At 51.9% G+C, this 23,798-nt stretch overlaps 11 protein-coding genes across 11 annotated transcripts; 6 read left to right on the forward strand and 5 right to left on the reverse strand.

The window, feature by feature from the left end:
• Nucleotide 1: 1 nt before the first annotated feature.
• On the forward strand, nucleotides 2-1,937 carry GLOTRDRAFT_54355 (kinase-like protein). Its single transcript, XM_007863635.1, has 6 exons — nucleotides 2-399; nucleotides 454-558; nucleotides 605-1,061; nucleotides 1,116-1,176; nucleotides 1,225-1,386; nucleotides 1,445-1,937. The coding sequence occupies exons 1-6, from the start codon at nucleotides 136-138 to the stop codon at nucleotides 1,671-1,673; spliced, it is 1,278 nt and encodes a 425-aa protein (XP_007861826.1). The 5' UTR covers nucleotides 2-135; the 3' UTR covers nucleotides 1,674-1,937.
• A 91-nt stretch (nucleotides 1,938-2,028) lies between these two features.
• Nucleotides 2,029-4,164, forward strand: GLOTRDRAFT_113736 (uncharacterized protein; the record flags this gene model as incomplete). The annotated part of the gene is made up of 8 exons (XM_007863793.1): nucleotides 2,029-2,074; nucleotides 2,131-2,243; nucleotides 2,294-2,411; nucleotides 2,459-2,533; nucleotides 2,590-2,963; nucleotides 3,014-3,381; nucleotides 3,432-3,577; nucleotides 3,631-4,164. 8 exons carry the CDS (start codon nucleotides 2,029-2,031, stop codon nucleotides 4,041-4,043), a joined length of 1,653 nt encoding a protein of 550 aa, XP_007861984.1. The 3' UTR covers nucleotides 4,044-4,164.
• A 78-nt stretch (nucleotides 4,165-4,242) lies between these two features.
• On the reverse strand, nucleotides 4,243-5,385 carry GLOTRDRAFT_34274 (uncharacterized protein; the record flags this gene model as incomplete). The annotated part of the gene is made up of 2 exons (XM_007863559.1): nucleotides 4,243-4,476; nucleotides 4,609-5,385. The coding sequence occupies 2 exons, from the start codon at nucleotides 5,383-5,385 to the stop codon at nucleotides 4,243-4,245; spliced, it is 1,011 nt and encodes a 336-aa protein (XP_007861750.1).
• A 28-nt stretch (nucleotides 5,386-5,413) lies between these two features.
• On the forward strand, nucleotides 5,414-7,530 carry GLOTRDRAFT_109432 (uncharacterized protein). The gene is made up of 14 exons (XM_007863794.1): nucleotides 5,414-5,649; nucleotides 5,712-5,988; nucleotides 6,045-6,060; nucleotides 6,112-6,137; nucleotides 6,197-6,278; nucleotides 6,333-6,401; nucleotides 6,455-6,508; nucleotides 6,561-6,640; nucleotides 6,699-6,746; nucleotides 6,823-6,831; nucleotides 6,894-6,921; nucleotides 6,979-7,065; nucleotides 7,121-7,144; nucleotides 7,195-7,530. The coding sequence occupies exons 2-14, from the start codon at nucleotides 5,797-5,799 to the stop codon at nucleotides 7,329-7,331; spliced, it is 852 nt and encodes a 283-aa protein (XP_007861985.1). The 5' UTR covers nucleotides 5,414-5,649; nucleotides 5,712-5,796; the 3' UTR covers nucleotides 7,332-7,530.
• GLOTRDRAFT_34618 (uncharacterized protein) lies at nucleotides 7,425-8,270 on the reverse strand (the record flags this gene model as incomplete). Its single annotated transcript, XM_007863582.1, has 1 exon — nucleotides 7,425-8,270. One exon carries the CDS (start codon nucleotides 8,268-8,270, stop codon nucleotides 7,425-7,427), a length of 846 nt encoding a protein of 281 aa, XP_007861773.1.
• Nucleotides 8,271-9,158: 888 nt separating this feature from the next.
• On the forward strand, nucleotides 9,159-10,531 carry GLOTRDRAFT_135868 (concanavalin A-like lectin/glucanase; the record flags this gene model as incomplete). The annotated part of the gene is made up of 7 exons (XM_007863795.1): nucleotides 9,159-9,278; nucleotides 9,329-9,460; nucleotides 9,510-9,660; nucleotides 9,714-9,861; nucleotides 9,913-9,985; nucleotides 10,036-10,103; nucleotides 10,155-10,531. 7 exons carry the CDS (start codon nucleotides 9,159-9,161, stop codon nucleotides 10,297-10,299), a joined length of 837 nt encoding a protein of 278 aa, XP_007861986.1. The 3' UTR covers nucleotides 10,300-10,531.
• A 673-nt stretch (nucleotides 10,532-11,204) lies between these two features.
• Nucleotides 11,205-12,561, forward strand: GLOTRDRAFT_135869 (concanavalin A-like lectin/glucanase; the record flags this gene model as incomplete). The annotated part of the gene is made up of 7 exons (XM_007863796.1): nucleotides 11,205-11,327; nucleotides 11,379-11,510; nucleotides 11,561-11,708; nucleotides 11,767-11,914; nucleotides 11,966-12,041; nucleotides 12,099-12,166; nucleotides 12,216-12,561. The coding sequence occupies 7 exons, from the start codon at nucleotides 11,205-11,207 to the stop codon at nucleotides 12,358-12,360; spliced, it is 840 nt and encodes a 279-aa protein (XP_007861987.1). The 3' UTR covers nucleotides 12,361-12,561.
• Nucleotides 12,562-12,608: 47 nt separating this feature from the next.
• Nucleotides 12,609-14,180, reverse strand: GLOTRDRAFT_6650 (pectin lyase-like protein; the record flags this gene model as incomplete). The annotated part of the gene is made up of 8 exons (XM_007863419.1): nucleotides 12,609-12,695; nucleotides 12,743-12,835; nucleotides 12,882-13,030; nucleotides 13,100-13,428; nucleotides 13,493-13,533; nucleotides 13,587-13,704; nucleotides 13,761-13,824; nucleotides 13,898-14,180. Coding segments are annotated over 8 exons (1,164 nt in total), but the record flags the coding sequence as incomplete, so codon positions are not given.
• Nucleotides 14,181-15,612: 1,432 nt separating this feature from the next.
• GLOTRDRAFT_54367 (pectin lyase-like protein) lies at nucleotides 15,613-17,395 on the forward strand. The gene is made up of 8 exons (XM_007863636.1): nucleotides 15,613-15,999; nucleotides 16,062-16,125; nucleotides 16,183-16,341; nucleotides 16,400-16,657; nucleotides 16,718-16,788; nucleotides 16,851-16,983; nucleotides 17,052-17,154; nucleotides 17,220-17,395. Exons 1-8 carry the CDS (start codon nucleotides 15,627-15,629, stop codon nucleotides 17,313-17,315), a joined length of 1,257 nt encoding a protein of 418 aa, XP_007861827.1. The 5' UTR covers nucleotides 15,613-15,626; the 3' UTR covers nucleotides 17,316-17,395.
• A 2,666-nt stretch (nucleotides 17,396-20,061) lies between these two features.
• GLOTRDRAFT_113740 (uncharacterized protein) lies at nucleotides 20,062-21,084 on the reverse strand. Its single transcript, XM_007863797.1, has 3 exons — nucleotides 20,958-21,084; nucleotides 20,538-20,900; nucleotides 20,062-20,479 (listed from the first exon to the last, which is right to left on the reverse strand). Exons 1-3 carry the CDS (start codon nucleotides 21,065-21,067, stop codon nucleotides 20,203-20,205), a joined length of 750 nt encoding a protein of 249 aa, XP_007861988.1. The 5' UTR covers nucleotides 21,068-21,084; the 3' UTR covers nucleotides 20,062-20,202.
• Nucleotides 21,085-22,566: 1,482 nt separating this feature from the next.
• GLOTRDRAFT_113741 (uncharacterized protein) lies at nucleotides 22,567-23,698 on the reverse strand. The gene is made up of 4 exons (XM_007863798.1): nucleotides 23,597-23,698; nucleotides 23,162-23,529; nucleotides 22,817-23,073; nucleotides 22,567-22,764 (listed from the first exon to the last, which is right to left on the reverse strand). Exons 1-2 carry the CDS (start codon nucleotides 23,606-23,608, stop codon nucleotides 23,293-23,295), a joined length of 249 nt encoding a protein of 82 aa, XP_007861989.1. The 5' UTR covers nucleotides 23,609-23,698; the 3' UTR covers nucleotides 22,567-22,764; nucleotides 22,817-23,073; nucleotides 23,162-23,292.
• Nucleotides 23,699-23,798: the final 100 nt, after the last annotated feature.

Consider the following 23,798-nt stretch of genomic DNA (forward strand, 5'->3'; position numbering starts at 1 on the left):
CCTGTTGTGGCATTTCTGTACCGCTTTCCATTTCCCTCTTGACTGCCACTCATAAGCCTTGTACTTTGCTTGTACGGCTGCTAGGATCCGTCATCCGCGATGCTACACATTTGAAGGAACACTGTTGAGCTGCAAATGATTGACGAATGGTCGTCGAACCTCTTGCAAACGGATCCGATGCGCGCGTACCGCATGAAGCGGGACGCAGCCCGACGCACGGTGCAATCCGCCTACACGATCCTGGGATTCATCTCTTCTGGCACGTACGGGAGGGTATACAAGGCGCAGAGTAAAGGTGACGATGCGAAGGTGCATGCTATCAAGAAGTTCAAGCCTGACAAGGAGGGGGACGCGGTTACTTATACCGGTATAAGTCAGAGTGCGATACGAGAGATAGCGGCGAGTAATGAACGCGAATGGTATTTTGGTGTAATTGACAGATTATCGCTCTAGCTGAACAGGGAGTTGTCTCATGAGAACGTGGTATCCCTGAAGGAAGTTATCCTCGAAGACAAGTCCATCTATATGGTGTTCGAATACGCCGAGCATGATTTCCTCGTACGTTCCTCCTTCCTTTCATGTATCCCATGCTGAGGCAGAATAGCAAGTTATACACCACTACTCCCAAACTCTGCGCGCGCAGATCCCCCCGGTTGTCCTCAAGTCGCTCATCTTCCAACTCCTGAATGGGCTTGTATACCTCCACTCGTGCCACATCCTGCACCGCGACCTCAAGCCCGCAAACATCCTTATCAGTTCCTCGGGAGTGGTGAAGATTGGTGATCTCGGTCTGGCACGACTGATCTATGAGCCTCTCCAGCCTTTGTTCGCCGGAGACAAGGTCGTCGTGACCATTTGGTATCGCGCCCCGGAATTGCTTATGGGTGCGAAGCACTACAACAAGGCGATCGATTGTTGGGCAGTGGGGTGTGTGATGGCCGAACTGGCGAGCTTAAGGCCCATATTCAAAGGCGAGGAGGCAAAGTTGGACTCCAAGAAGAACGTGCCTTTCCAGAAGGATCAGCTGATGAAGATATTTGAAGTCCTGGGCACACCCGAAGGTGCGCAACCTCATCTTCAGGTCTGTTTCTTCAGTCTGATTATTGTGTCAATAGAAAAGGATTGGCCAGGCATGAAGGAAATGCCCGAGTATCAGAACATGAAGCGGCTTGACAGGTGGGGAATACTGCGATCTAGCCTTGCGGGAATCTGAAGATGGCTCAGGTTCGAAAATCGCCTGCATGACTGGTGCCAGACCCGCGTCCGGACACCTTCCGGGTACGATTTTCTCCGGCAGCTTTTTGCCTACGACCCCGACCGGCGTCTCTCCGCCAAAGAAGCCATGCTGCACGAGTGGTTTCAAGAGGAGCCTAAGCCGACTGCAAAGTACGGACCTTATGTTCTGTCGGTCCGTGCAGCAGTTACTGATATGAGTGTTCCGCAGCGCCTTTCAGTCAGTGTCGACGCACCAGATACCCCCGCACCGACGGATCACGCAAGATGACGCGCCGTCCATGATGCCCATGCCGCAACCATCGCAGGCGCAGGGACACTTGCACCCCTCGGCTAAGCCGGGAAGTTCGACGAGCTTTGCGAGCTTGACTCAGAGCGCTGGGGGTGTCACCTATCAGGTTTCGAGCGCATCAGCCAGGAAGAAGGCTCGAATGGGATAATTGCATGCTTCTCCTACGAGTATGACCTCTCTTGCGCGGCATCTGCTATTTTCTTTTGTGTGGACATCGATGTATTTGCAGGTGAGTTCCGCGACAGACTGTTATGGAGTGCTATTTCTGGGTCCCGAATACACTTGCCTGCGCTTAGAATATTCGCTTTGTATAATGGAGCATCTGTAGCTAGGCCTAGGGCGGTTCCGAGTCTTGAATTTGTTACAACGCGTTACCCACTCAGGCTGCGTAGCCAGACTGCGCTTCGTGTCGGCTCTCAAATATCACGTGATGCGTCTATTCTTAGCGCCTGTTTCCCCGCCTGCAGCCACAAATTCGGTCGTGCACTTTACATGCATCTTCCATGGCTTCCGCTCCCGACAAACGACGCGTTTCTTACTATTTCGACCGTACGACGTCTGTTATTACTGACTGATATAGTCGACTGAGATTTACTGGCTTTCAGCGGATGTCGGTTCCTACACATACGGACTGGGCCACCCCATGAAACCCCATCGGATCCTCATTGCGCATCACTTGATTTCAGCGTACAATATGCTGGAAAAGATGCATGTTTTAGTGAGTGAATTACCTCTACAGAAGAGCTACGAGCTGACTGGCGCCGCTAGAGAGCGAAACGCGCGTCAGCAGAGTCAATGACGCGCTTTCACACAGATGAATACGTACAGTTTCTACACAGGGTCACGCCGGAGACAGCAGACGAGTTGACATATCATGGTTCGAGGTGTAAGTGTACCAAATTCAACTCTCGGGATAGTATTCATACTGTGTAGTCTGCGTAGGAGACGACAATCCGCCGTTCGAGGGAGTATTCGAGTTCTGTTCTATATCAGCGGGAGGGTCGCTCGGTACGTCGTGACTCCCTCTTTCCCACCCGCGTGGCTCATAGAACACGCAACGCCAGCTGCCGCACATCGGTTAGCAAGCGGAGCCACAGACATCGCGATTAACTGGGCAGGCGGACTGCACCACGCCAAGAAGCAGGAGGCCTCCGGCTTTTGCTACATCAACGACATCGTACTGGGTATCCTCGAACTCCTGCGGACGTACCCGCGCGTGCTGTATATCGACATCGACTGCCACCATGGGGACGGCGTGGAGGAAGCATTCTACACGACCGACAGAGTGATGACCTGCAGCTTCCACAAGCACGGGGAATATTTTCCCGGGACGGGTGACTCCGCAGATAGAGGAGAGGGCAGAGGGAGGGGGTACGCGGTTAACGTGCCGCTGAAGGACGGAATCTCCGACGAAACATACAAAAGCATCTTCGAACCGGTGCGTACTCACTCTCACCCACACGATGCAGTCCGAACCCATCCGACCAGGTCATCACCAAAATCCTCGAGGTCTTCCGCCCGTCGGCGATCGTCCTGCAATGCGGCTCGGACTCGCTCGCGGGGGACAAGCTCGGGTGCTTCAACTTGACGATGCGCGGGCACGCCGCGTGCGTGCAGTTCGTGCGGCGGCAGAACATCCCGATGATGCTGCTTGGCGGCGGCGGGTATACCGTCAAGAACGTCGCTCGTACGTGGTGCTACGAGACGGCGTGCGCGTTGGGCATCGAGGCGTCCATAGACGAGATGCTGCCGTACAACGCGTACTTTGAGTGGTTCGGGCCCAAGTACCGGCTCGAGGTGCCTGACAATAATATGGAGAATATTAACCTCAAGGATGGATATCTGACGGCAACTCGGTAAGCACACTTTTCGCGATTCCCGGGGCCGCGAGTGATCCTGTTGGTAGTGACAAGGTTTTGGCGCAATTGTCGGAGCTGCAGCCCGCGCCGTCCAGTCAGATGCAGGACGTTCCGCGGGAGAGCGTCGGCGCGCATCTGGGCTGGAGAATACAGGGTGAAGAAGCTCAAGATGAACTGGACAAATCACTCGCACGTGCGTTTTCCTCTCAGCTTGCATGTGTTCCCGAAACTACCCGCTTTCTCTAGGACACTCACGATTTGTGTACAAAATGCAAGAGCCCGATCCCTCCGACGAGGAGACGTACGACTCCGACGCGTCCGCCTCCACGTCGGCGCGTAACGCTCGCAAGTCGCACCGGGCGTCCCGGCCGCAGACGCGGAATAAGAAGCGCATGAGCATAATCACGAACCAACCGCTGGATCTCCCACAATGGAGGGAGTTTGAGTTGTGCAGCGGCGCGGCGGAGATGGACAGGAAGACCAGACGGAGGTTCTTCACGAGTGGGGACGAGAACTCGCCGGGCGTGGATGAGATCGTAGAGGTGTACAATGGTGTAGTGAAGGGATCTGGCGGGCTGAATGGAGCCTCGAGGTTGGGAGAGACGATGAGTAGAGGGGGTGTGTCGATGGAGGTTGACGAGGAGGACATGTCAGAGTAGAGTGGGAGGTTACCTCGGGTTTTGTAGCATATCTTGGTATATTGTATTGTTATCCTGCTTGCCTAGATTAGTATTGTGTCGACGTAATGTACCCCTAATAATCAAAACCACTGCATTCCCTTGAGTCAAAAATCGTGTATATACAGTTGCGGGTCTTGATGCAAGAATACAAGCTGGCGAGGACGTACGAACGTCACGGCTACACGTCTTTCCACAGGCTGAAATCGGGATCGTGCATAGGTTGAGGGGTCCCGATGGGATTCACGGGCATCCGGATATACTCGTATGCATACGAATAATGCAAGCAAGCGACGACCCGGAGGGAGGGACAAGCGGACTCTAGGCTACGCAGAGTGTCAGGGGTAACCATGTTCCAGAGCACGAGAGTTCGTAAATCTTTGAAAGCAGCAAGAGCATTCATGATTTCCCGATCCTTAAGTAGCAGAAATCAGTAGTACTCGACATGCCATCAGTATCATAAACGTACCTTTGATGTGAAGGGCCTCAAAAATCCAAGGGAACGTAGATTCGGCGCTTGAAGGGCGAGCGTGGATAAGCACTGTACGATGGATCCTTTATGGAACGGGAAGCCCATACGTAGGGATAGCAGAGGTCCTGTCGACCTGCTTATTGCTGTGATAAACTCTTCATACATGGCGTTAGCCTCATTCGAGACCCAAAGATGTGTCACGGGTCGACCCGGTACGAGTCTCATAGCCATGCCCAGAGAGTCGGTATGGAGCAGCTGAAGCTGGGGTAAAGCACCCTGCCCAGGGGAAGGGGTGTCCCGGACAGGATCCACCGTTCGTGCTGCATTGTCCGTGTCGGTCCAGTCGATGGAGGTGATCCGGCGCTGCGTCTCCAAGAACGCGATGAGGTCGCCGTCCAAAGCAAAATCGGAGCTCAACTCTCTGAGCGAGAACGTGCACCGCCTGAGAATCCGAGCATTTGGGTTGGTGAAGCCATCATGAACGCGCAGGATTTCGAGATGGGGCATCCTCTGCAGCGCTCGGCCCATGTTATCCCAGAAAGGGGGCAAGGCAGGATAAGAACCGTGGCGCTCATCGTTAGCAACTATCAGCGAGCGCACAAGGCTCCCTATACGAGGGCATTCGACGACGAGCTTGCAAAATGCCTGGGTGCGGCATCGGCGACGAGACTCGACGGTGTGGTAGATGAGACTCTCGGCTAAGGCTTGCACCGCTCTTGAGACGACGCTGATGGCGCATAAGTCGCTCTTGCTCTCTATGTGCCCTATAACCTCTTGATACAACTCGATAGGAAGCTGGGGCACGTTCCGTCTGTCCCCTGCTTCTGTAACGATTTCTGGAGTTTCTTGCATTGTGGAGGTTGAAGTTGGGAAGATGATGTGATCAGTTCTAGGTGTTCATGGGGAGTCATGGGCACGCCTATTGATACGTATCAACTCCCCACGAATAATACAAGGCACGTTGAGTTAAATCATCTTCACTGATATATGTAGGCTCTGGTCAAATTATTTGGATGCCGATGTGGGGGATATCGGTCTATTCTAGGGCCCCAGGATTGCTGTCACTACATCACGCATTCCATCGACGTATCGCTGTAGCAAGCCGTCAGATACTGAGTAAAATCGGCGAATATCGGTATTTATGAATGTGCCCTTATCTTTATATCTCTTTGCTATAGATAGGTAAAGAAGCACTGCGATCGCCTGCGGTAGAGGCTTAAAGCTCGTAATCTATCGCGGTTCTTCACCTATCCCGCTGCCGCCATGGTATCTTCCAATCCGCTGCTGAATGCAGCCTATGCTCCCCTTCCCATCGATAAATTATTCTACGATCGAGCTGCTCTGGACGAGGGGAGGACCATCATTGACTCCTTCGTGATCCCCATCCGGAGCGGTAGGGCGTGGAAGGTTGCTGCAGGCCACGTCTTTCGAATCAGCACGCCTGAGGGGCCACAGGTACGTGCGCATAGACGATGTACATAACGTTTCATGGAATTAGCATTGAGTTCTAGGTTGGAGATCTGAATCGTAGGTGACAAACATTATCGTCAGTCGAATGGTAAGCTCTGATATACATAGTGTGGAATGCGAACGATACCCGAGAAGTACGTATTTTTGCACCATTCAGGGGGAGGGGGGGCCTGACTCTCGGGCATCTGCATAGCATATGTGGGCTGCGAGGACACGCCAGCTCCAAGCAGCTCATGTCAGCGTCCACGATCGCCTCTGGTCTAACTTGCCTTTCCGTGAGGGTCCTGAGAATATCACTGCTAGTCCGCATGTAACTGGAATCTTGATAGTGCGACCTCTGGTTACCATCGTTTCAGACACGCTGAAAGACTATGGTGTCGACGAGGACGGTGGTCGCGGTAATTGTCTTCCTCCAGATACGCACCTATTGTGGCATTGATATGTCAGACAGTACACGATTTACTGGGCACACGATGCGATCCGTACGTGAATAAGTACATGACAGGTACGTCGGGGCTAGCACCACCGCTCCTAAAATATATTCGAGCAATGGGCAGGGATGGATTTCGACTTGCATTGCCACTCGAACCTGATACGAGCGGTGGCGCCTTACGGCCTGACCGAATTTGACGTGCACGTAAGTAATCGCCACAGCCCTTCAAGCCCTTTACCTGACCGAAGACCGATATGCCCAGGATGTCTTGAACGTCTTCCAGTGCACTGGGCTGAACTCCCAAGATCAGGTACAATGCTACTGGCTCTTTACTCGGTGGTCCCCTTGTAGTAACGATGATCCGTCCCGCGGATACCTTTCGACAGTACTTCATGGTCTGTACCCGCTCTTGAAATCCACACTGTATTCCCCCCTGTCGCTGATATATACCTCCCAGAAAGCGTGTCCAGCTGAGAAAGGCTCGTGTAGGTATCAGGCGATGCTGCGGATGACCCGTTGTCTGACTTTAGACGGCCTGATAGACATCGAGTTCTTCGCGGAGATGGATATCTTGGCTGCGCTGTCGACATGCCCAGGCGGAGATCTGAGCATCCGCATGTGGGGCGATGGTGAGTATGATGCGCGTCGACTTCATTCGTCCGCAACTGACTCCTATGAGGTAAGACGTACCTGAAGGCGGCGATCCAAGTTAGTATGCTGAATACGAGATACGAGACTTATGCTGAACATAATTCTAGTGCTTTCTGTGTGCCGCCCGCTCCAGGTAGATGTATTCAAGCTATCGGATGATACACTAAAGAGCTGGGAACCGTTCAATTCCGATACCTACCATGGCGACCATGGCTTGAAAGCTGCTGGACTGCGGGGAAACTAAACCGTCTAAATGAATGCGAGGACGAGGCCAAGAGATGTAAACTATACATCGAGCCTTGCCAATGCCTCGGCGTACTTGGATCCCACAGTCATATTATACGTTCTGTGCTTTGTCTAGTGTGCCCATCATACGCAGATAATTCGAAGACGAAGCGGAAGCTCCCTTTCCCATAGAGCCGATAAACGACTTAAGCTTCCCGCTCTCGTAGCCTTGCTTGTAGTCGTCAAGAAACCTCTCTACGGTGGGCAGTTTGAGACCCGTTAGCTTGGCGAGTTTCTGGATCATCGCCCTTTCGTCTTCGGCATGCTTGGGCGATAGTAGCAACTCCTTGTATAGACCGTATAGTGTTTGCCACCGGCCGTTGGCGGTAAGCAGGTGGGGGTTGGTGAAAAAGCGATATGGACGCGCCACGTAAATTACACGAGGGTGAGAGAAGGAGTCGGTCGTTTCAGGGTTGGATAGATCAAGACCTATGCGAGGTGAAGTGTGTATCGGCGGCTTGGGCTCCGGTCCCGAGGGTGAACGACGCTTGAGCCAAAGGTTAACTTCACGATAACTCGACGTCGCAGGGAACGCTGATATGTCATCATTCCACTTTTGTTTCACTAGTGAGGCGATGGACGGCGCGTCACTCGTACGAAGAATTTCGTCCACAAGGAGCGAAGGGCCGGAGATTACTCGGCCATCGGCCACGCAGCGAATGGTGCGCAAGAGGATCCCGCCCACCGTGCTTGTTTCCGCACGCGACGAAGCGGATGAACCTAAGGACGCAAAATAAGGGGACGTAACAGTACTTGGCATGCCAAACGTGAGGTCGAGGCCTTTGCGAGTGCCCCCTCTGTATCCTCCCGCCGCTGTCAGCGAAGCGGTTAATGTCTGTGGCAGCGCTGACCGCCTCGGCGCTTTGTGAAAATACCTAACGAGCCATTCATCGTCCATCATCAAGTGTAAAGGGAATGTACAGTGCCCTTACCAATTTCCGCTGCGTGTCTGTTCGTCCGCACCATGCGTGAATGGGTCTTCATGGCAGCCACGTTTATTCAAATAGAATTCAAGCTCCAAGATCTCGTACTCCGTTGACGCGCTTCCCCGGGTCAAAAAAATCCGATACTTGTGCAAGAGCGCCTCAGCAATAGCCGCAAAACGGGCGGATATATCACTTTCAGAAGTAAGAGAGGACAGATCGAGAAGAGGAAACAGATCATCAGACTCGGACGTTTCGAATTCTGGTACTTCCGGAGCCGAGGCCACACCGCAGCGTTTCTTGAAGACGCCGTGGCTGTCCTCTTCCGCTTCGCGGTCAAGGGGATCGTCACCATCCCGAGACCTTTTGGCAGACATGTTCAATGGTATGCATCCGCCGGGTACTAAGAGCAGCTGTAGTGTTTGCACAGCCACGTTACTCCAATCGGGTCTTGCCGCGCTTTGTGGCAAACCACCCGAGAGTTCCTCTTGTTAGCTGATGCCACCCTTCATTTCATCGTGAAGTTGAGGATTTAACATGGCTAATTAGCTGCTCGGAAGAATGGTATGCTCATTCGCACTGAGGAGTGGCGATATCCAAGTCTTCAAAGGACTTGAACTATTGACCTGATGTCGTGGTATTAGCTTCCGCCCATATCAAAACTGTCGATCGTGCCTGCGGTGTCAGCCAAGGCGGATGTGCGGGTCGAGCATATCCCACTATGCGTTGCGTCATGGCCGTGCAATCGGAGAACAGTATATAAGTCGGCCGATCGCTGAGCGAGGCAGGTATCGCATTCTTGTATCAGTTTCGGCTCTCTGCTCGTCTTACACTTATATTAAGTAACGCCCTAACGACTCCTAATGCTTCCTCACTTGCTCCTGCTTCAACTTGTTGGATACGCGGCGGCTGCGTCTATTCAGCCTCGCGCGAAATCATCTTCTTGCGCTTGCGGTTATCGCGATTCTAATGGGCATGTTTGGGTAAGTGATTTCGTCCCATTTCCGTCACCGTGTCTAATCATGCCCAATAGCGGGAGTCGATTGTGTCCAATTTTGCGGGATCCAACGCGCTGGGCGTAGTGCAGCAGAATTGGGCCGTCCAGACGTGGGGCCAGCAGCGGGAATACCAGTATATTCAATACAGCGCTGACAACGTCTACAACGTAAGCCGTCGTATATTTTTATCAAGAACATTTGCTGACGACACCATAGTACCAAAACGCGTTGGGTGTTCGTACCAAAGCATGGAAAGGCAACGGGACATCTGTCTCAACCGGCGAAATTCAGACGAATCGAGCTGATATATTATACGGTACCTTCCGGATGTCGGCAAAGATTCCTACTACCCCGGGCGTGTGTTTTGGTAAGTACGCTTCTTGGTCACATTCATTACGTCCCTAATCGTTGCTTTGATAGGGTTCTTCACTTATTACAGTGATTCTCAGGAGACTGATATCGAGTTCTTGACCAATGACACGAACTCCAAACACACGGTGCACTATACGAACCAGCCACGCACGACGTCGGCGTCTAGCCAAGAGGTCGTTGTCAGTAATGACTTGACGTAAGGATGCCGTTGCGATGCTTGGTGCTCTTCTCACCCAATTCTCTTCAGCGCATTCAATGTTCATCGGCTTGACTGGTTGCCGACTCAGACGATGTTCTATCTGAACAATAAGCAGATGAGAGTGAGTGCCGGTAGTCATTTCGTGTTGTATGGTGATTGAACATTCTTCAGACTATATCGCTCGATGTACCCAATACCCCATCTCGCATGCTGGCTAATGTTTGGAGTGACGGTGACCCGTGCGTATCTGCTGGCTAGCTAGCGCATCTCAACTGATCCATTCTGTTCAGTGAGTGGTCGATGGGTCCGCCCAAGGCCGACGCCATCGCCACCATCCAATACATCAATCTTTACTTCAACTCGACTTCGTATAACGAGACTGCTTTCAACAGCGCTTGCAAGCAGTCTGGCAAACCGGCGGTCTGTCAGGTATGAGTGGGGTTCAGGGGGAATATATCTACTATATTTAAACATTCCTTTCCTTTTCCCCGATTTAGTTTGAAAAGTTACGCAAATCCGGCGCTTTTAGGACGCTTTCACAGGCGCCCGTTGCCCTCATCAGCCTTTCTCTTAGTGCGACATATGTAGCATTACTACTCTTATAATATGGCGAGCCTGTCTAGATTATGCACGAACGTAATAATTTGATCGTATTCACGTTGCCCCGGACATTATAACATTTTTCTATCGAAGCGATTGGACGACGAACAGTCTCAACCATACGACACATATAATCTTCCTCTCACACACAAGAAAACTACATCTGAAGGACAGTTAATTCTCCTTGGATTGGAAGGCTTGTAAATCTTCCGTCATGACCCTATTTAGGGGATGAACGCTGCTTGAGTTTCTTCACGTCTACCAGTCATCATTGTAAGGGGAAGCAGCGCTATGTATTGGCAGGGGAATTAATCAACCTGTGAAAGCAATGGTGTATTGGCAGGGGAAGTAACCAACTCGGTGGCTGCTGAATACCGTAAGCGCGGGAACTCACCTTTTCGGGAGTGTAAGTACTAGTCTGTGCAGATCCCCCGCGTTGTCTATGGCTCTGCTATTGTATGATCAAGGTAAATCAGAGTTCCATCTTCCCCATGCACCTATGAATAGCGTTGGGTAGAGTAGGCTGGAGCATGCGGACCAAGCTACACTGGCACTGATCCATGTGGTGGAACCACATGGATACCTTCGCTATGTTTGCACAGGGCCCGTGGCTGACAGTGAAGTAGTCCATCACGGTTCTCGCAGTCAGGCTTTCCGTTAAGGTTAAAAGACGGAGGTCGCACTGAAGAGCAGTCCAGAGTAGCCCTTTTTACCTTGCTCACCGACTACGAGCTACCAAAATGCTTCCCCATCTCATTCTCACTGGCTTAGTGGGTTACGTCGCGGCGGCATCGCTCCAGACTCGCGCCACTCAGGACTCTACCTGTCCTTGTGGTTACCTTGACTCGAACGGCAATGTCTGGGTAAGTATTGTGCTACTGATCGTCATACCAGGATTAATATCCTCCTTACAGCGAGAGTCAAGCGTCTCCGACTTCACCGCAGGGACCCCCACAAGCGTGCTCCAGCAGGCTTTCGCCGTTGAAACCTGGGGCGTGCAGGGGACCTACCAGTATAGGCAGAACAGTGCCGACAATGTTTACAATGTATTGGACCCCTTTGGTTCTTCGGTGGGCAGGTGCTGACCTCACTGTAGCTGAATGGTGCGCTTGGCATGCGTACTCAAGGGTGGTCCGGGAGTGGACCCGTCTATACTTCGGAAGTTCAAAGCCATCGTGACGATATCCTCTACGGTACCTTCCGCATAACAGCAGAAATCCCCACCACGCCAGGCGTGTGCTTCGGTGGGTCCAAGTCCTCTCAGTCACGGCGACTCTGCGTCGAACTTGGTTGCTCGTCTAGGATTTTTCACCTTCTACAGCAATACGCAGGAGGCGGATATCGAGTTTCTATCCGCCGACACTAATGCCGCGCACACGGTGCACTATACAAACCAACCGGGCCAGACTGCTGGTGCCACTGAGACGGTCACGCTTGGTCCCAACCTACAGTGCGTGTGGGATTGCATCCCGAGAACCCAAGCCTGACCCTGGCTGCTCAGGACCTCGTTCAATGAGCACAGAATTGATTGGCTGCCAGACGTCGTGAACTATTACCTGAATGGTGGCCAGACTGGGGTAAGTAGCTATCCCATTATGAGTACGGTCCATTCACTAATCGTCCCTCCCTCCCAGTCTATATCTATTCAAGTGCCTGACACTCCCTCGTTTGTACTAGCGAATGTTTGGAGTAATGGCGATCCGTAAGTACCCAAACGCATGCTTGCGTCGACTATTCTGACCGGTTTTCAGTGGTTGGACGCAGGGCCCACCGACGGCTGACGCTGTGGCGACTATCCAGAATATCAAGTTGTACTTCAACTCCACGTCACTGAGCGAATCTGACTTCAACAGCGCCTGCGCGACAGCTGGGAGACCTGCGTCTTGTCAAATTTGAAGACGGTGCCCAGGAAAACGAGGGCGTAGCTCGCGCTACGTTTTGTCCTAGGCTAATTACCTTCGTTCTCATCCAAGCCTTTCACTTTCTTTATGATATAGAGTTTTGTCAATGCGTCAGCTTGTAGTTTGCGATGTGGTGTTAGGCATCTCATCAAGTTACAGGCCAAGATAATTGTATAATTTTTCTCCTCGCTCCCGAAAGCGTACATCACAACACTTTGCGAGGTTCTCCACCTATTACATAGCAACGAAAGTGCCGTTTCGGCAGACGAAGCCAGGGTCCGGCGAATCGATCGGAGGATTGTTGCACAGTAATGTCGCTGGTACCCCGCTCTGCCGACAATTGATTCAACAGTCCAATATAGTCGAGACCAACGTACCTGTGTTCTTAGATGAATATTAGACAGGGTGAAGTTCTGGCACGCTCCTGCGTTGCATCGCAATATTGCAGCCTGGGTGCCATCCGCGCCCTCCTCATAGTACCTGCAATGAGGCACTTAGACGGATTAAGGCCTCGACGGAATATAAAACATACCAGCACGGGTCACTGATGCAAGAGCCATCGCCTGGATGGAAGGTGTTAATGTCGCCGTAGAAGTTGTCGTAGGTGAAATCCTGCATGATCACCGACGCGTTGTTCACGCGTGGTGCACCGGGGTATTCTTGATCTGGGGTATGTATCTCATGTTAGTATACTTGACAAGCCATAAAAAGAATCCCAGAGCGATGTCACCGACCGACATAGGATTGTGTCAAGTAAAGCGGGAACGAGACATTCCGGACGCCAATATTCCTATACGTCACGTTCCGCGCTAAACCCGTTCCGCCGACCCAGCTCTTGAACCGCGCGCCGTACAGCGTGTTCTCCAGGAAGACATCCTCAAATAATACGTCGGAGACGTTCGCCGGCATACTCGGGTCCTTGCCTAGCGAACCGATGGACAACCCGTGTGACGAGTACGAAACGTAGGCCCGGCGGAAGGTGACATTCTTGGTCCCGACGGAATTTTGGCCGACTGTGAAGGCATCATCACCGTTGTAGATTATCGAGTCCTCGACGAGAAGACTGGGCAGGGTTAGGGGGAGAAGAGTTACGATCAGAAATAACATGATAACAAGAGGAAACCTACTTGGAGCCAGAGCCGTCAATGCCGTCGGTATTGAATGGGAACTATATCCATATCAACAGAGGGTCATGGAATTATGGATCACGCTTTGGCTTACCGAGCCAGTTGATCGCGCGTCGATCAATGTGTTACCGACATGGACGTTGGAAGCCGTCGCCAAGCTCACCACCCAAGCTATGGGCTTGTAGAACTTCAGGTTGTACAGAGAACCAGTACTACCGGATAGGTCTCAACTCTTCGCGCAGACATAGAATACGAAGGGTGCACTTACTCAACTGCAAAGCCAAACATCCGAGGACGCGCGATGGTGTTGCCCGCATCCCACCATTGTTGGCCTGTACGTCACCGAGAGATCAAAGCAAGCATGAAGATCTATTTGCGCCTACAATAAAACCACCGTAAACGTACCATGACCATCAATCCATCCGGACCAAGGATCTTCGGACCCCAGGACGCTTACATTCTGCCCGCTGAAATAAATCCAGAACCCCCCATTCGACGATGCGTTCACAGCTGCCTGGACAGCCGTAACGTTCGTTGGGAGTGTCAAGTTACCCTGTATGAGCACGCTATAGTCGGAGTGATTAAACTGGACAGGTGTGAGTATGTTGTAGGTAGTGTTGGGCGTGAAGACGATCGGTCCGGAGGGGCAGTCTTGGAGGGCTCGGTAGATGTTCGGTGTATCGTCTGCGCCGTCGGTGTGGACGACGTCGCACCCGCCTGTCCAGCGCTGTTGAAGGTGCACGCTCTGACCAAACATCGGCCCTACCTGGAGCAGGCTGAGGAGGATAAGCGGAATGGATCGAAACATGACGCTCTCCTGAGGGAGAACCGAAATGAGTATCCGGGTTGCGTGAAGGCGGTATTGATACGCATTTGAGTGGGCTCATATAAGGGCTACACCTGCGATATTCTCAGAGGCTAGCATCCTTTACGCCATACAGTCTTCTCAAACGGTCCGAGTGAGATATTCAACGTTAGGTGCCTTCATTGAGTGACGTACCTGGGGACGATCGGAGTGCACGTACGGAATAGCGGAGCAGGCGGCCCGGCTGTGTAAGAAATAGGTCAACTTGTTGAGTGTCCGTCGTGTCAGAGTTTGATATCGCACACCAGGGGTGTACGTGGATGTCGGAGGTGTATGTCTGAGAACGCGGGCTTCCAACGCAGGCTTCTTCTGGGAAAGTGAGATAATCTATTTGCCTTGTTTTGCATCATTTGAGGCGGTTAAGCGAGTCCATCACTTGAGTGCGCATGGGCAGAGTGAGGCAGGGAGGCAGGTCTAAATGTCCGGCATATTATAATTTACAAGGCTGATCGAAAGTCGACGGTGTCAGGTGTGCATTATAACCACAGATTAAAAAGTCAGCATCCGGGATCATGATGTGTAAGGACATGTGTTGGGGATGTGTCTCAGACAGTATACATAGTAGAGAGCAGCAAATTCGTGATCATATAGCAAATCATACCGTGTCGTCTGGCACGAAACATCAGAATCGAAGGATGAGGAAACCTGGCAAAACATACGAAAGTGACCGGTGTAACGGTGTGACGCACGAGGCCTTTATAATTATGATGATTCTCGCCGTGCAGCATCTTGTCCTCGGGAGTATTTTTGATTTCTCCTATATATGGTATTTTGCTTTTACCGTGATCTAAATCCTTCTATGACTCTGACGCCGACGCAATCCACGGTCTACTCGACACGCTACTGGAAGGTGCGAGTGGCTTAGTCACCTCGCCATGAACCTCGCTCTAGATAGCGATATGCTCCTACTCTCGTTCCTCGACTTAGGCAACAATTCATATCGCAGATGTGAGCGATGTGTTTGAGATATCGCGTGGGTGCCCACGAGTCGGGCTCTGACGGACAAGACGTTATACGCCTGCTCGTCATTACCCGACCCATGGCCGGCGCCCAGCAGTGGCATATTTTTGACGTTTGAGCTTCTCCTTCCTGGGTCGCAAGCCAACAACACATGACGAAGTCACGTGCGTATCAGTTCTCGAGCGGGCCGTAGCGGGTACGCGACTGACACGAAAACGCATTACATGCCGACACCGTGTCGAGGAGCCTTCAATCCCATAAATTGACGGTGCCGGTGCGACCTGGGTGTGCGAACGACCCCTCCAAAAGATGTACAGCAGACTCCTCGCCATCCTGAGCCTCGGAGTGCTGGCTACTGCCCTGTCTTCCGACCCGTGCACGGTAGCACACTCTGCAGATTCCGATGACTCGCCGGCGGTGTACGCGGCAGTCTCTTCATGTCCTTCTGGCCAGCCTATCGTTTTCGCTCCGAACACGACATACAACATCTACACGCCCCTGGTGTTTAACAATTCCGACCTTACTCTGAGCATCCAAGGAAATTTGAGTCTGCCTGAGAATATCACGCAGGTCCAGGCGGGAGTGAACGCTAGTGCGAGCGGGTTCTGGTTCTACTTCACCGGGAGCAGGGTAAATGTCACTGGAAGTACTGACCCGTATAACGGGTGGATCGAGAGCCATGGTGAGAACAATACCATCGAATTTGTTTGTTTGGTACATGCATGACTGACGAAATATCCGCAGGCCAGCAATGGTGGGACGTTTCCAATCAAGTGGCGCGACCCCACCTCTGGGGCTTTGCGGTAAAGTGAGAACGTCCATGGGTGCTTGGCCCAGCATCATGGCTTACTTCGCTGCGTTAAAGTGATGGCTACATGTACAACCTGAAGTTCCTACAGCCGATCGCATGGACCGTTAGTCTCTCAGGCGCGAACAACGTCTACGCAGGTAACACCCTCATCGATGCCCGCTCAACTGGCGGTTTCCCATTCAACACGGACGGATTCGACGCTACCGGCTCCAAGTAAGTGTTTCATCCCTTCCTATTGAACTACAGCAGCCATACGCTCACTACTGCTTAGCCTGCTCATCGAAGACTCGGTTATATACAACGGTGACGACGCCTTCGCCGTTGGGCAGAACTCTGTCGGGTCGACCAATATCACCTTTCGCCGCGCGTTCGTCGGCTTCCAGTCGCATGGATGCTCCATTGGCTCGCTAGGCAAAGACCCGACCAAACCGGCGAATGTCTCGGATATACTCGTGGAGGATGTTTTCCTGGAGAACACCCTCTACGGTGCGAGATTCAAGAGCTGGATGGGTGGGACCGGCTTTGCCAAGTGAGTAGAAGCACGCGGACCTTATTGTTTCGTCCTCTCATCGAATTTGTCCATCGATAGGAATGTAACGTACAGGAATATCGGAGTGAGGAACGTCACTTTCCCGCTGTACCTGACCCAGTCCTATGTCGGTACGTCTCGGAACCCCGTCTTTATGGTCCGCATCGGTGAAGCTCGCTCCCGGCTCCCTCAGACCAAAACTCCCCCGGCGCACCCCGCGTCAACAACGCCTCGGTGATCATGCAAAACTTCACTTACGAAAACTTCTTCGGCGACATTAATACGTTCCACCCGGGTGATGGGAGTTGCGTTACAGATCCTTGCTGGTGCGCTCCCTTATCCATTATCTATCGGCGCTTCGCTCATGGTCCACAACCGACGCTTTGGCGAACAGGTACTATGAACCGGGTGCCGACGGAACTCAGGCAGCAATCCTGCGGTGCAATGCGGGTGCTTGCCAGGACTTCACCCTCAAGAACATTAATCTGAGGCCACAGGTGTGTCTCCCTTCATATGGCTCCAACGCTCGTAAGACGGCTGACTCCAATATCCTTATAAACAGAGCGGCGTCCCTGCCACAATTCTTTGCAATAATCTTCCGATTGACTCGCCGGATCTAGGTATTGTATGTCAGAATGGAACGTTCGTGGAGACCTGATAGCTACGTGTGTGAGTCTACGGATGTTTCCGGAGCTGTGTCTTTTCAGGCTATCAGAGAAGATGGATAGTCACTGCCTCCAACAGCCTCCTTGGCCGGGATTAGCGAGCATTGATAACTGATCTTAGCGCTCTCGCAACATACCGATCCTCAGCCGGCGGACGTCAATGCACAGAATATTTATGTCTCGCCTCAGACGTCATGCTGTGTGCCTGCCACTTGAGTCCAGCAGCATGCCTTTGCAATGGTGGCCGTAGAGCAAGAACGTCGGTGAGGAGGGCAACTTCAGTCTCGAATGATGCGCTGCCAGTTTATTCTTGCAGTCGTCTACAACGTGTTTAGTGCTTGAGACGAATACCTGTTCCCTACGCTGAGCGTCCTTACCATCGAGATCTGCTTACCGACACTATCCCGAGAATAGAGGGGGTGAGTGGGCTCTCGCATATCTACGCCTCCAGGCTGTATTGATCCCGACACAATCTTCTTTGATACGAGGTACTTCGCTTCCATGTTCGAGGAATACTACCTACATAGCAGGTGCTATTGACACCCACGGGTTCTCCCTCAACTGCAATCTTGAGCGAAAAGTGAGATATAAGTAAATGGTGCTGTTCCTTGCTTCCTCCAGATTTTCCGGTCCCCCGCTACAGATACTGGACAAATGGCAACTCTTGAACATAAATGCCATTCTTGTCTGACTGCTCGATCTACATCGTGCAGCTCTGATTGCATTTTTGCTGACCCTGATGATGTCCCGTCGGTCGTGGCGCTTTCATTTGTTTCCGACTCTACTGCATCACACCGCCTAGGGTTGGGTCATACTCTTGACAGACTAACTGGACTTCTCGGAGAGCATCTGACAGCAGCTATAAGTCGGATCTCCGAACGATACCTCGGTGAAGGTAGGCAGGATGCTAAATTCAATTGACTGGGACGCTACCACTTGCAAGTCCATACTTTGCCCGAACAGCAGGTCCGGCCTGCAGAAAGCCAGCAATCTGGTTCTGCCTACGTTTCCTAGTCTCGGCGATATCATCCACCTCCTTTAGGCCCCGTACTGCCCACAATGTCGATCTTCGTATGCAGAGTCGCTGGCGCGCAACCACAAATTCCAAGCTGGATGTCAGAAATTGCTTCGTGATCTAAGATATGTTTGAGCAGATCTCGATGGCATCTACTGACCGCTCTTTGAAGCAACCGGAACCACTCTGTTATCCTTCTAACATCCTACTATATTTGTGCTTTGGCGTCTTTTCACTCAACACTTCGCGTCGGGTACTCGGGAGCGCGGATATAGTGCTAGCACTTGAGGCCGTTCTGCATGCTCAGAGGCTTAGCCGCTGCAGCGTTCGGAGGATCCCCGCCAAGCGTGCGATTGTGAGCGTTGCGGGAGAGGGTTGTTTGCCCGCCCTGAAAGAGTTGGATTCCCTCGAAATGGCGTTGAGCCGTTTCCATCATAGGAATCCCTCAGATAGCGAGGTCTGAACATTGTTTGACCACCACGCTCGCGTAACCATAAGCCTTGTGCATTACTTGATGTGAGTGGTCCTGAAAGTGCGTCGCGAAAGCCTCACACTGTACTTATGAGCTCCAGGCAACCGGAATATCAAGTCCTTGTAGCTTCGCGACTGACGCGCTCCGCAATTGATTACTGGTATCGTTGTTTTCAATGTATCCAAATGTACATGTGAAGGCCGCGTTCGACTTTGAAACGATCACGCAGCTCTCAGGCTGGTTGTCTCTTGCCAGGTCAACGGACCCGCCAATCGTTTTTCAACTCTTGCTATGCATCATCTCCCCTAAGTCAGGAAGCCAGAAACGACTCCGGATCAACGAATTGAACAGGCTGGAGACACTAGAACATGACTGGGATCATGCACATGTGGACCTGATCGGCCAGCTCATGAACCGGGTCATCTCTCGTCTATATGGATTCCAAGGAATACTTTGAACGGTCGATGTCCGATGGTAACTCGCGCGGCCGGCAATACCAAAGAGCGATACTTCCCACTCACCGCAATAGGAAGCCTTAGTTGGTCGCAAATAAAGCTCCGGTCTCGTCCCCTTGGCTTCCATAATTTACAGAGAAGCTCGGGAAGGCACAGGCGCAACGTAGCGTGCAGAGCGACGGGAGGGCTGAGAAAACGCGTGCCCACACAGAGAGGCACCTCCCGTGGGATACATGGCCATCGCCACGAATCATACTACGACTACTGGTAAACAAGACAGTGATTTCGCAAGGGTTTATAGTCACTGTAGCCTGGGCGAAGCTGTATGTCTTCTAGATAGTCCCTCTCGCAATATCCGTCTGGACCCTACCCCACTAATAAGCATACCTTATCCATGAATTAAGGCGATAGTCAGCTTACCCATGCACGCCAACACCTGCATAAGTGGAAGACGTCTTTGACAGGCAAGTCGTTGGCACGTTCTTCTCCGGTAATCCCATCTACTAATTTGGCTCTGATTGTCCGTAAGCGCCAATGGCCAAGGATGTTCGAGACGGATACACTTACTTTGTCATCCAAAAGACTCGAGTCCGGGTACGTCCCGCGTCTTTGGGAGTGCAAAGGACGTGTATGACACGTTCTTTCGTTTGCTGCATTTTCGACCCTTGATGTAGTAACTCGTCTCGTGTGATGACCAGGATACGATTCATCCCCTGGCCCAGCGGGGTGTCACGAAAGCGGCCAAGGTACAACTCAGAGGGACCCAAAAGAAGCTTAATCGGCTCGTAATAACCTGTATTACTGTGCAGTTCAGTGGCAGCTACCCAGAGTATGTCGCGATACGGGTGTTCAGTAATGAGATGCATGCAGTGGCATTGCTGATTATAATCCCAAGCGATCCGATCTGGTCTCCAGAGACCTCGATGAGTAGAATAGATCTATGGCAATGACATATCTATCAAGTCATATCGACCTTGGACAGAACGACGCACCTCTACTTCTGGCTTTTCGAGCACCGTCGAAATATAGGCAGCAACCCCGCTGCACCGCAGCCGATACCGAGAGTCGTCAGGATCAAGATTCACGCGAAAACTCTCCTTCCAGTTAAGAGACTGTATTCGCGGTCGAAATTCCAGGACACATCTCGTATCCCACCGAGGTGAGATCGCTTCCAAGATAGGTTTTACAGTGACAAAGTCATGGTAGTCGCGAACCCTAGATCAGGAACTCTTCAGTACCAGTGCGAAAGATTGATATGGACGCATAATCCTACCCAGCTAGCATCTCTGTTACGCGCGTGCATAGCTCAGTGAGGCGTGCGTGAGGTATGGCCCGCTGGAATTGCCTCGCAACTGGGTATCTGGGAAGACATCTTTCACGATAAAACATCCCCAGGCATTCAAACAAGGGCGATATGATCTGGAGCATAAGCTTGTAAACCGGGTCGGGACGAGCAGCTTCATAATCCCGCTCTATGGCAGTTTTATTGATGAGGATATGCCTTCGTAAATTCTCGATTTGATCCTGTGCCTCCCAACTCAGGCGCGAAGGCGTGTAGCGTGAACTAAAGAAGGACAGGCAGGCGGCTTCTAGAACAGGTTCCCTGATGCTCTGGAGAACGTTGGGGAACTCTAGCCTAGTGGATGCGAGTCCATATTCGAAATCACAAATGACATGATAGATGGGTACTCACCGCAATCTGAACAACGGCATTAGTAGGCAGTCCCAGGGCCACAGCAGTTTCGCTCTAGTCCCGTGTGCGGCAGAAGGTAGGTCTTCTTCGTAATACCAGCCCCACATCATGAAGTTATAGATGTCGCACATGAAGCGTTCATAGGTAGCTATCACGATGGGGTCTGTCGCCCGTGCAAGAGAGAGCCAAAGTCGCATGACTGTTTCACCATTCAAATTTGCCCTGAGGCCAGGATAAAGAGAAAGCAATGATAACCATTGGTCGACGGAAGAGCGAGATATGCGTGAAGCAATGAGGAGAAGATGGTGTGGTTGCCTAGGGATTCATGAATGTTAGTGGAGCTCGAGGTATAACTTCGGACGGCTTACGTTAAGCAATTCAAAATGTTCCTCGTAACCTGGATGCCTATGGGCAACAACCTCTTTGTCTCTACCTCCGATGCAGCCATGTGGTAGTAGCTGTTCAACCTTGCTTCCAGTGCATCGAATTCCTTCACAGCAGGTAAACACGAGTCACCGGCTAGGCTGATGACAGCACGCTCGGCAGATACTCTAACCGCTCTGGATATTGACGGTCGACTAAATGGTAGAGCAACCTGGAGCCCTTGGATCAGATCAGCCTCTACGAGAATTTGCCGAACAGTCGGGTGAAAGGATGCCAAAGCACAGCAATAGTAGGCAGTGAGCATAATAACAGAGCCGTTGTTCTGACTGGATTCTGCACAGTTAGCACATGCGAATAGGAGAGACAAACCGGACGAACCGTAGATCACGTAGAAATTTCCGGCAACCTGCTGTGAATTCATTACTATGCGCTAGAGCATCTGCATAGAGTCTCCTGCAGCGCTGGCAATACGGTGCATAGAGCACATGAGTAACATCCTGCATCGTAGGTGGGCTCGGAAGTATCCGACGAGGGGAAATAGGCTCCACGCCAGAGTCGCGGCGATTATTTGGACAGAAAGGATAAGTGCAAAATGGGGCGCTCCAGTCAATAGAATTGAGCATCCTCCCTATATGGGCGTTGGGACCTTTACACAGGTACCTCTCGGAGAAGCGGCTCACGAGGGACGTTACACGACGCCCGAGGGGGCTAAGCACCCCGTCTATGGTACTGCCCAGTCCTGGCCTGCCCGAAGCAGTAGAATTAGAGTCGCATTGTGACTGGATATCGTCCGGGCAGCAGCTATCACGACAACGAGCAAGGGCATAAGAATTAGTGGCAGTTGTGATGTCGAGATGGACGAAAGCGAGTTCAGACAAACTCATGGTTACGGTTTGATCGTACGATGAAAGAACAGCGAAATCGAGTCAGAGGGCGGAGATGCAGAACTCAGTAATCTGGGGTCTTATACGTCTTTGTCTCTGCGGCACTCCCGTGTCGACACGAAGTTTTACCTCAGGTCTCGAGGAATGTGGCTCCGGCCGGCATTGATTGCATAGCTGAAAGGTATCGTGGAAGATCGGCGCAAGGACAGAGCGGTACCTTGCTTCAGCGAGGAGCAAACATCCCTAAGAGACCGGAATTTCCACTTCGAGCAATGGGTCTCGCGAGATTGAGATGATAAGTCTCTAGTCAAAATCGATCATAGACGCCACTCACGGAAAGGCCCGGTGGCAGGGTGTCTTATTCGTAGATCAAAACTGCGCCCGACAGCCAAACGCCACAGAGCCTTGCGGTGAGATGATATTCTATCGCGCCAAGAGACAGGTGACAAGGAGCGCACTTCGCCTTCATCAGAGGCGAGGAAGATTTCTTCTATAAGTTCATTCCTTTCCGTGCTTATGCGTTCACTGAATAGTGGATACTGTTGCATCCCGTCCGTCAGCAGGAATTTTCGCTCAGGCATATCCACTCACATTCTAAAAGTACAGAACATAGGAAGGTCATTTGACGTCTTCCGCGATACGCAGCGCCGGAGATTTAGCTACAGCCAATCTGAGGACCTCCGAAGGCTTGAGACGCGGATTAGGTTAGATCTTCTCATCGTGGTATATGCATAGCATTTGAGGCGCGGTAGGCTCTCAGTCATCCACTGATCTGTACTGTGCATAGCACTGGCACTTGAAGATGAGCTTTAGCTGAACAGGCACTATGGTGTCCTACTCCTCGCCGTCTAGTGGGTGTTATCAATAAAAGGTAGGACCTCGCTTTGCAGGAGCATGGACGGAACTCCATACACCTATTAGAAATGGCCAACATACCGGAACAAGATCTCGTTATCGTGAAAAAATGTAGACGCTAATGAGCGGTGTGTTGGGAGCCAGCATATGGGGAGCATCATATGTTCTATCCTTGAAACATCCCGCTGCAACTGTAACTCGATGAAACTTGATTAGAGGGATTGCGCGCCTGGTCGCCCGACGTCAGACGCATTTGTTGTAAACGCTAGGCCTTCAGCGCAACGAGGGTAAGCGATTTCACCCGCTGTCACTGTCGGGGCATGAATTGGCCGCAGCCCATGAGAGATCAGTCCTGGTCTCGAAGCATCACGGGCCTCGTCCACGGTCCGAAACGAACAGCGATAATCCCCTCCGAACGCAGATTTACGCAGTCGTCGGAAACGCAGCGGCTGCATGTAAGAAAAATCGTCATGTAATCAGCTCTCATCGATGACGAGGAGTTTCGAGAGTACTTGCAAGATCACACATTACTGCCAGTGGTAACAAGCTGCTGCTTCATATACCATGTGGCCTCATCAGATATTGTCCACCAAGCGCGACTCCGATGTTAGCACTGGCACTGGCAGCTCCTGCCACTAGTACGGGTGACTGTCAATGTTAATGCGGGTGGCAGCCATACAATCCCCGGATCTTGCGTTCCGGATGTGCTCGGCAATTG

Source organism: Gloeophyllum trabeum (genome assembly GCF_000344685.1).
Source record: "Gloeophyllum trabeum ATCC 11539 unplaced genomic scaffold GLOTRscaffold_00002, whole genome shotgun sequence".
Taxonomy (NCBI): domain Eukaryota; kingdom Fungi; phylum Basidiomycota; class Agaricomycetes; order Gloeophyllales; family Gloeophyllaceae; genus Gloeophyllum; species Gloeophyllum trabeum.

Bases quoted from the DNA above. Each gene is read 5' to 3' on its own strand.
- GLOTRDRAFT_54355 (XM_007863635.1), top strand. From the start codon at position 136: ATGATTGACGAATGGTCGTCGAACCTCTTGCAAACGGATCCGATGCGC. The intron at 400-453 runs GCGAGTAATGAA...TTATCGCTCTAG, and splicing joins GTGCGATACGAGAGATAGCG to CTGAACAGGGAGTTGTCTCA. The intron at 1,387-1,444 runs GTACGGACCTTA...AGTGTTCCGCAG, and splicing joins GAGCCTAAGCCGACTGCAAA to CGCCTTTCAGTCAGTGTCGA.
- GLOTRDRAFT_113740 (XM_007863797.1), bottom strand. From the start codon at position 21,067: ATGATGTGGGGCTGGTATTACGAAGAAGACCTACCTTCTGCCGCACAC. The intron at 20,901-20,957 runs GTGAGTACCCAT...CGCATCCACTAG, and splicing joins ATGCCGTTGTTCAGATTGCG to GCTAGAGTTCCCCAACGTTC. The intron at 20,480-20,537 runs GTAGGATTATGC...TTCCTGATCTAG, and splicing joins GTAACAGAGATGCTAGCTGG to GGTTCGCGACTACCATGACT.
- GLOTRDRAFT_54367 (XM_007863636.1), top strand. From the start codon at position 15,627: ATGTACAGCAGACTCCTCGCCATCCTGAGCCTCGGAGTGCTGGCTACT. The intron at 16,658-16,717 runs GTGAGTAGAAGC...GTCCATCGATAG, and splicing joins GGTGGGACCGGCTTTGCCAA to GAATGTAACGTACAGGAATA. The intron at 17,155-17,219 runs GTGTGTCTCCCT...CCTTATAAACAG, and splicing joins ACATTAATCTGAGGCCACAG to AGCGGCGTCCCTGCCACAAT.
- GLOTRDRAFT_109432 (XM_007863794.1), top strand. From the start codon at position 5,797: ATGGTATCTTCCAATCCGCTGCTGAATGCAGCCTATGCTCCCCTTCCC. The intron at 6,922-6,978 runs GTAGGTATCAGG...ACGGCCTGATAG, and splicing joins TCCAGCTGAGAAAGGCTCGT to ACATCGAGTTCTTCGCGGAG. The intron at 7,066-7,120 runs GTGAGTATGATG...CTATGAGGTAAG, and splicing joins CATCCGCATGTGGGGCGATG to ACGTACCTGAAGGCGGCGAT.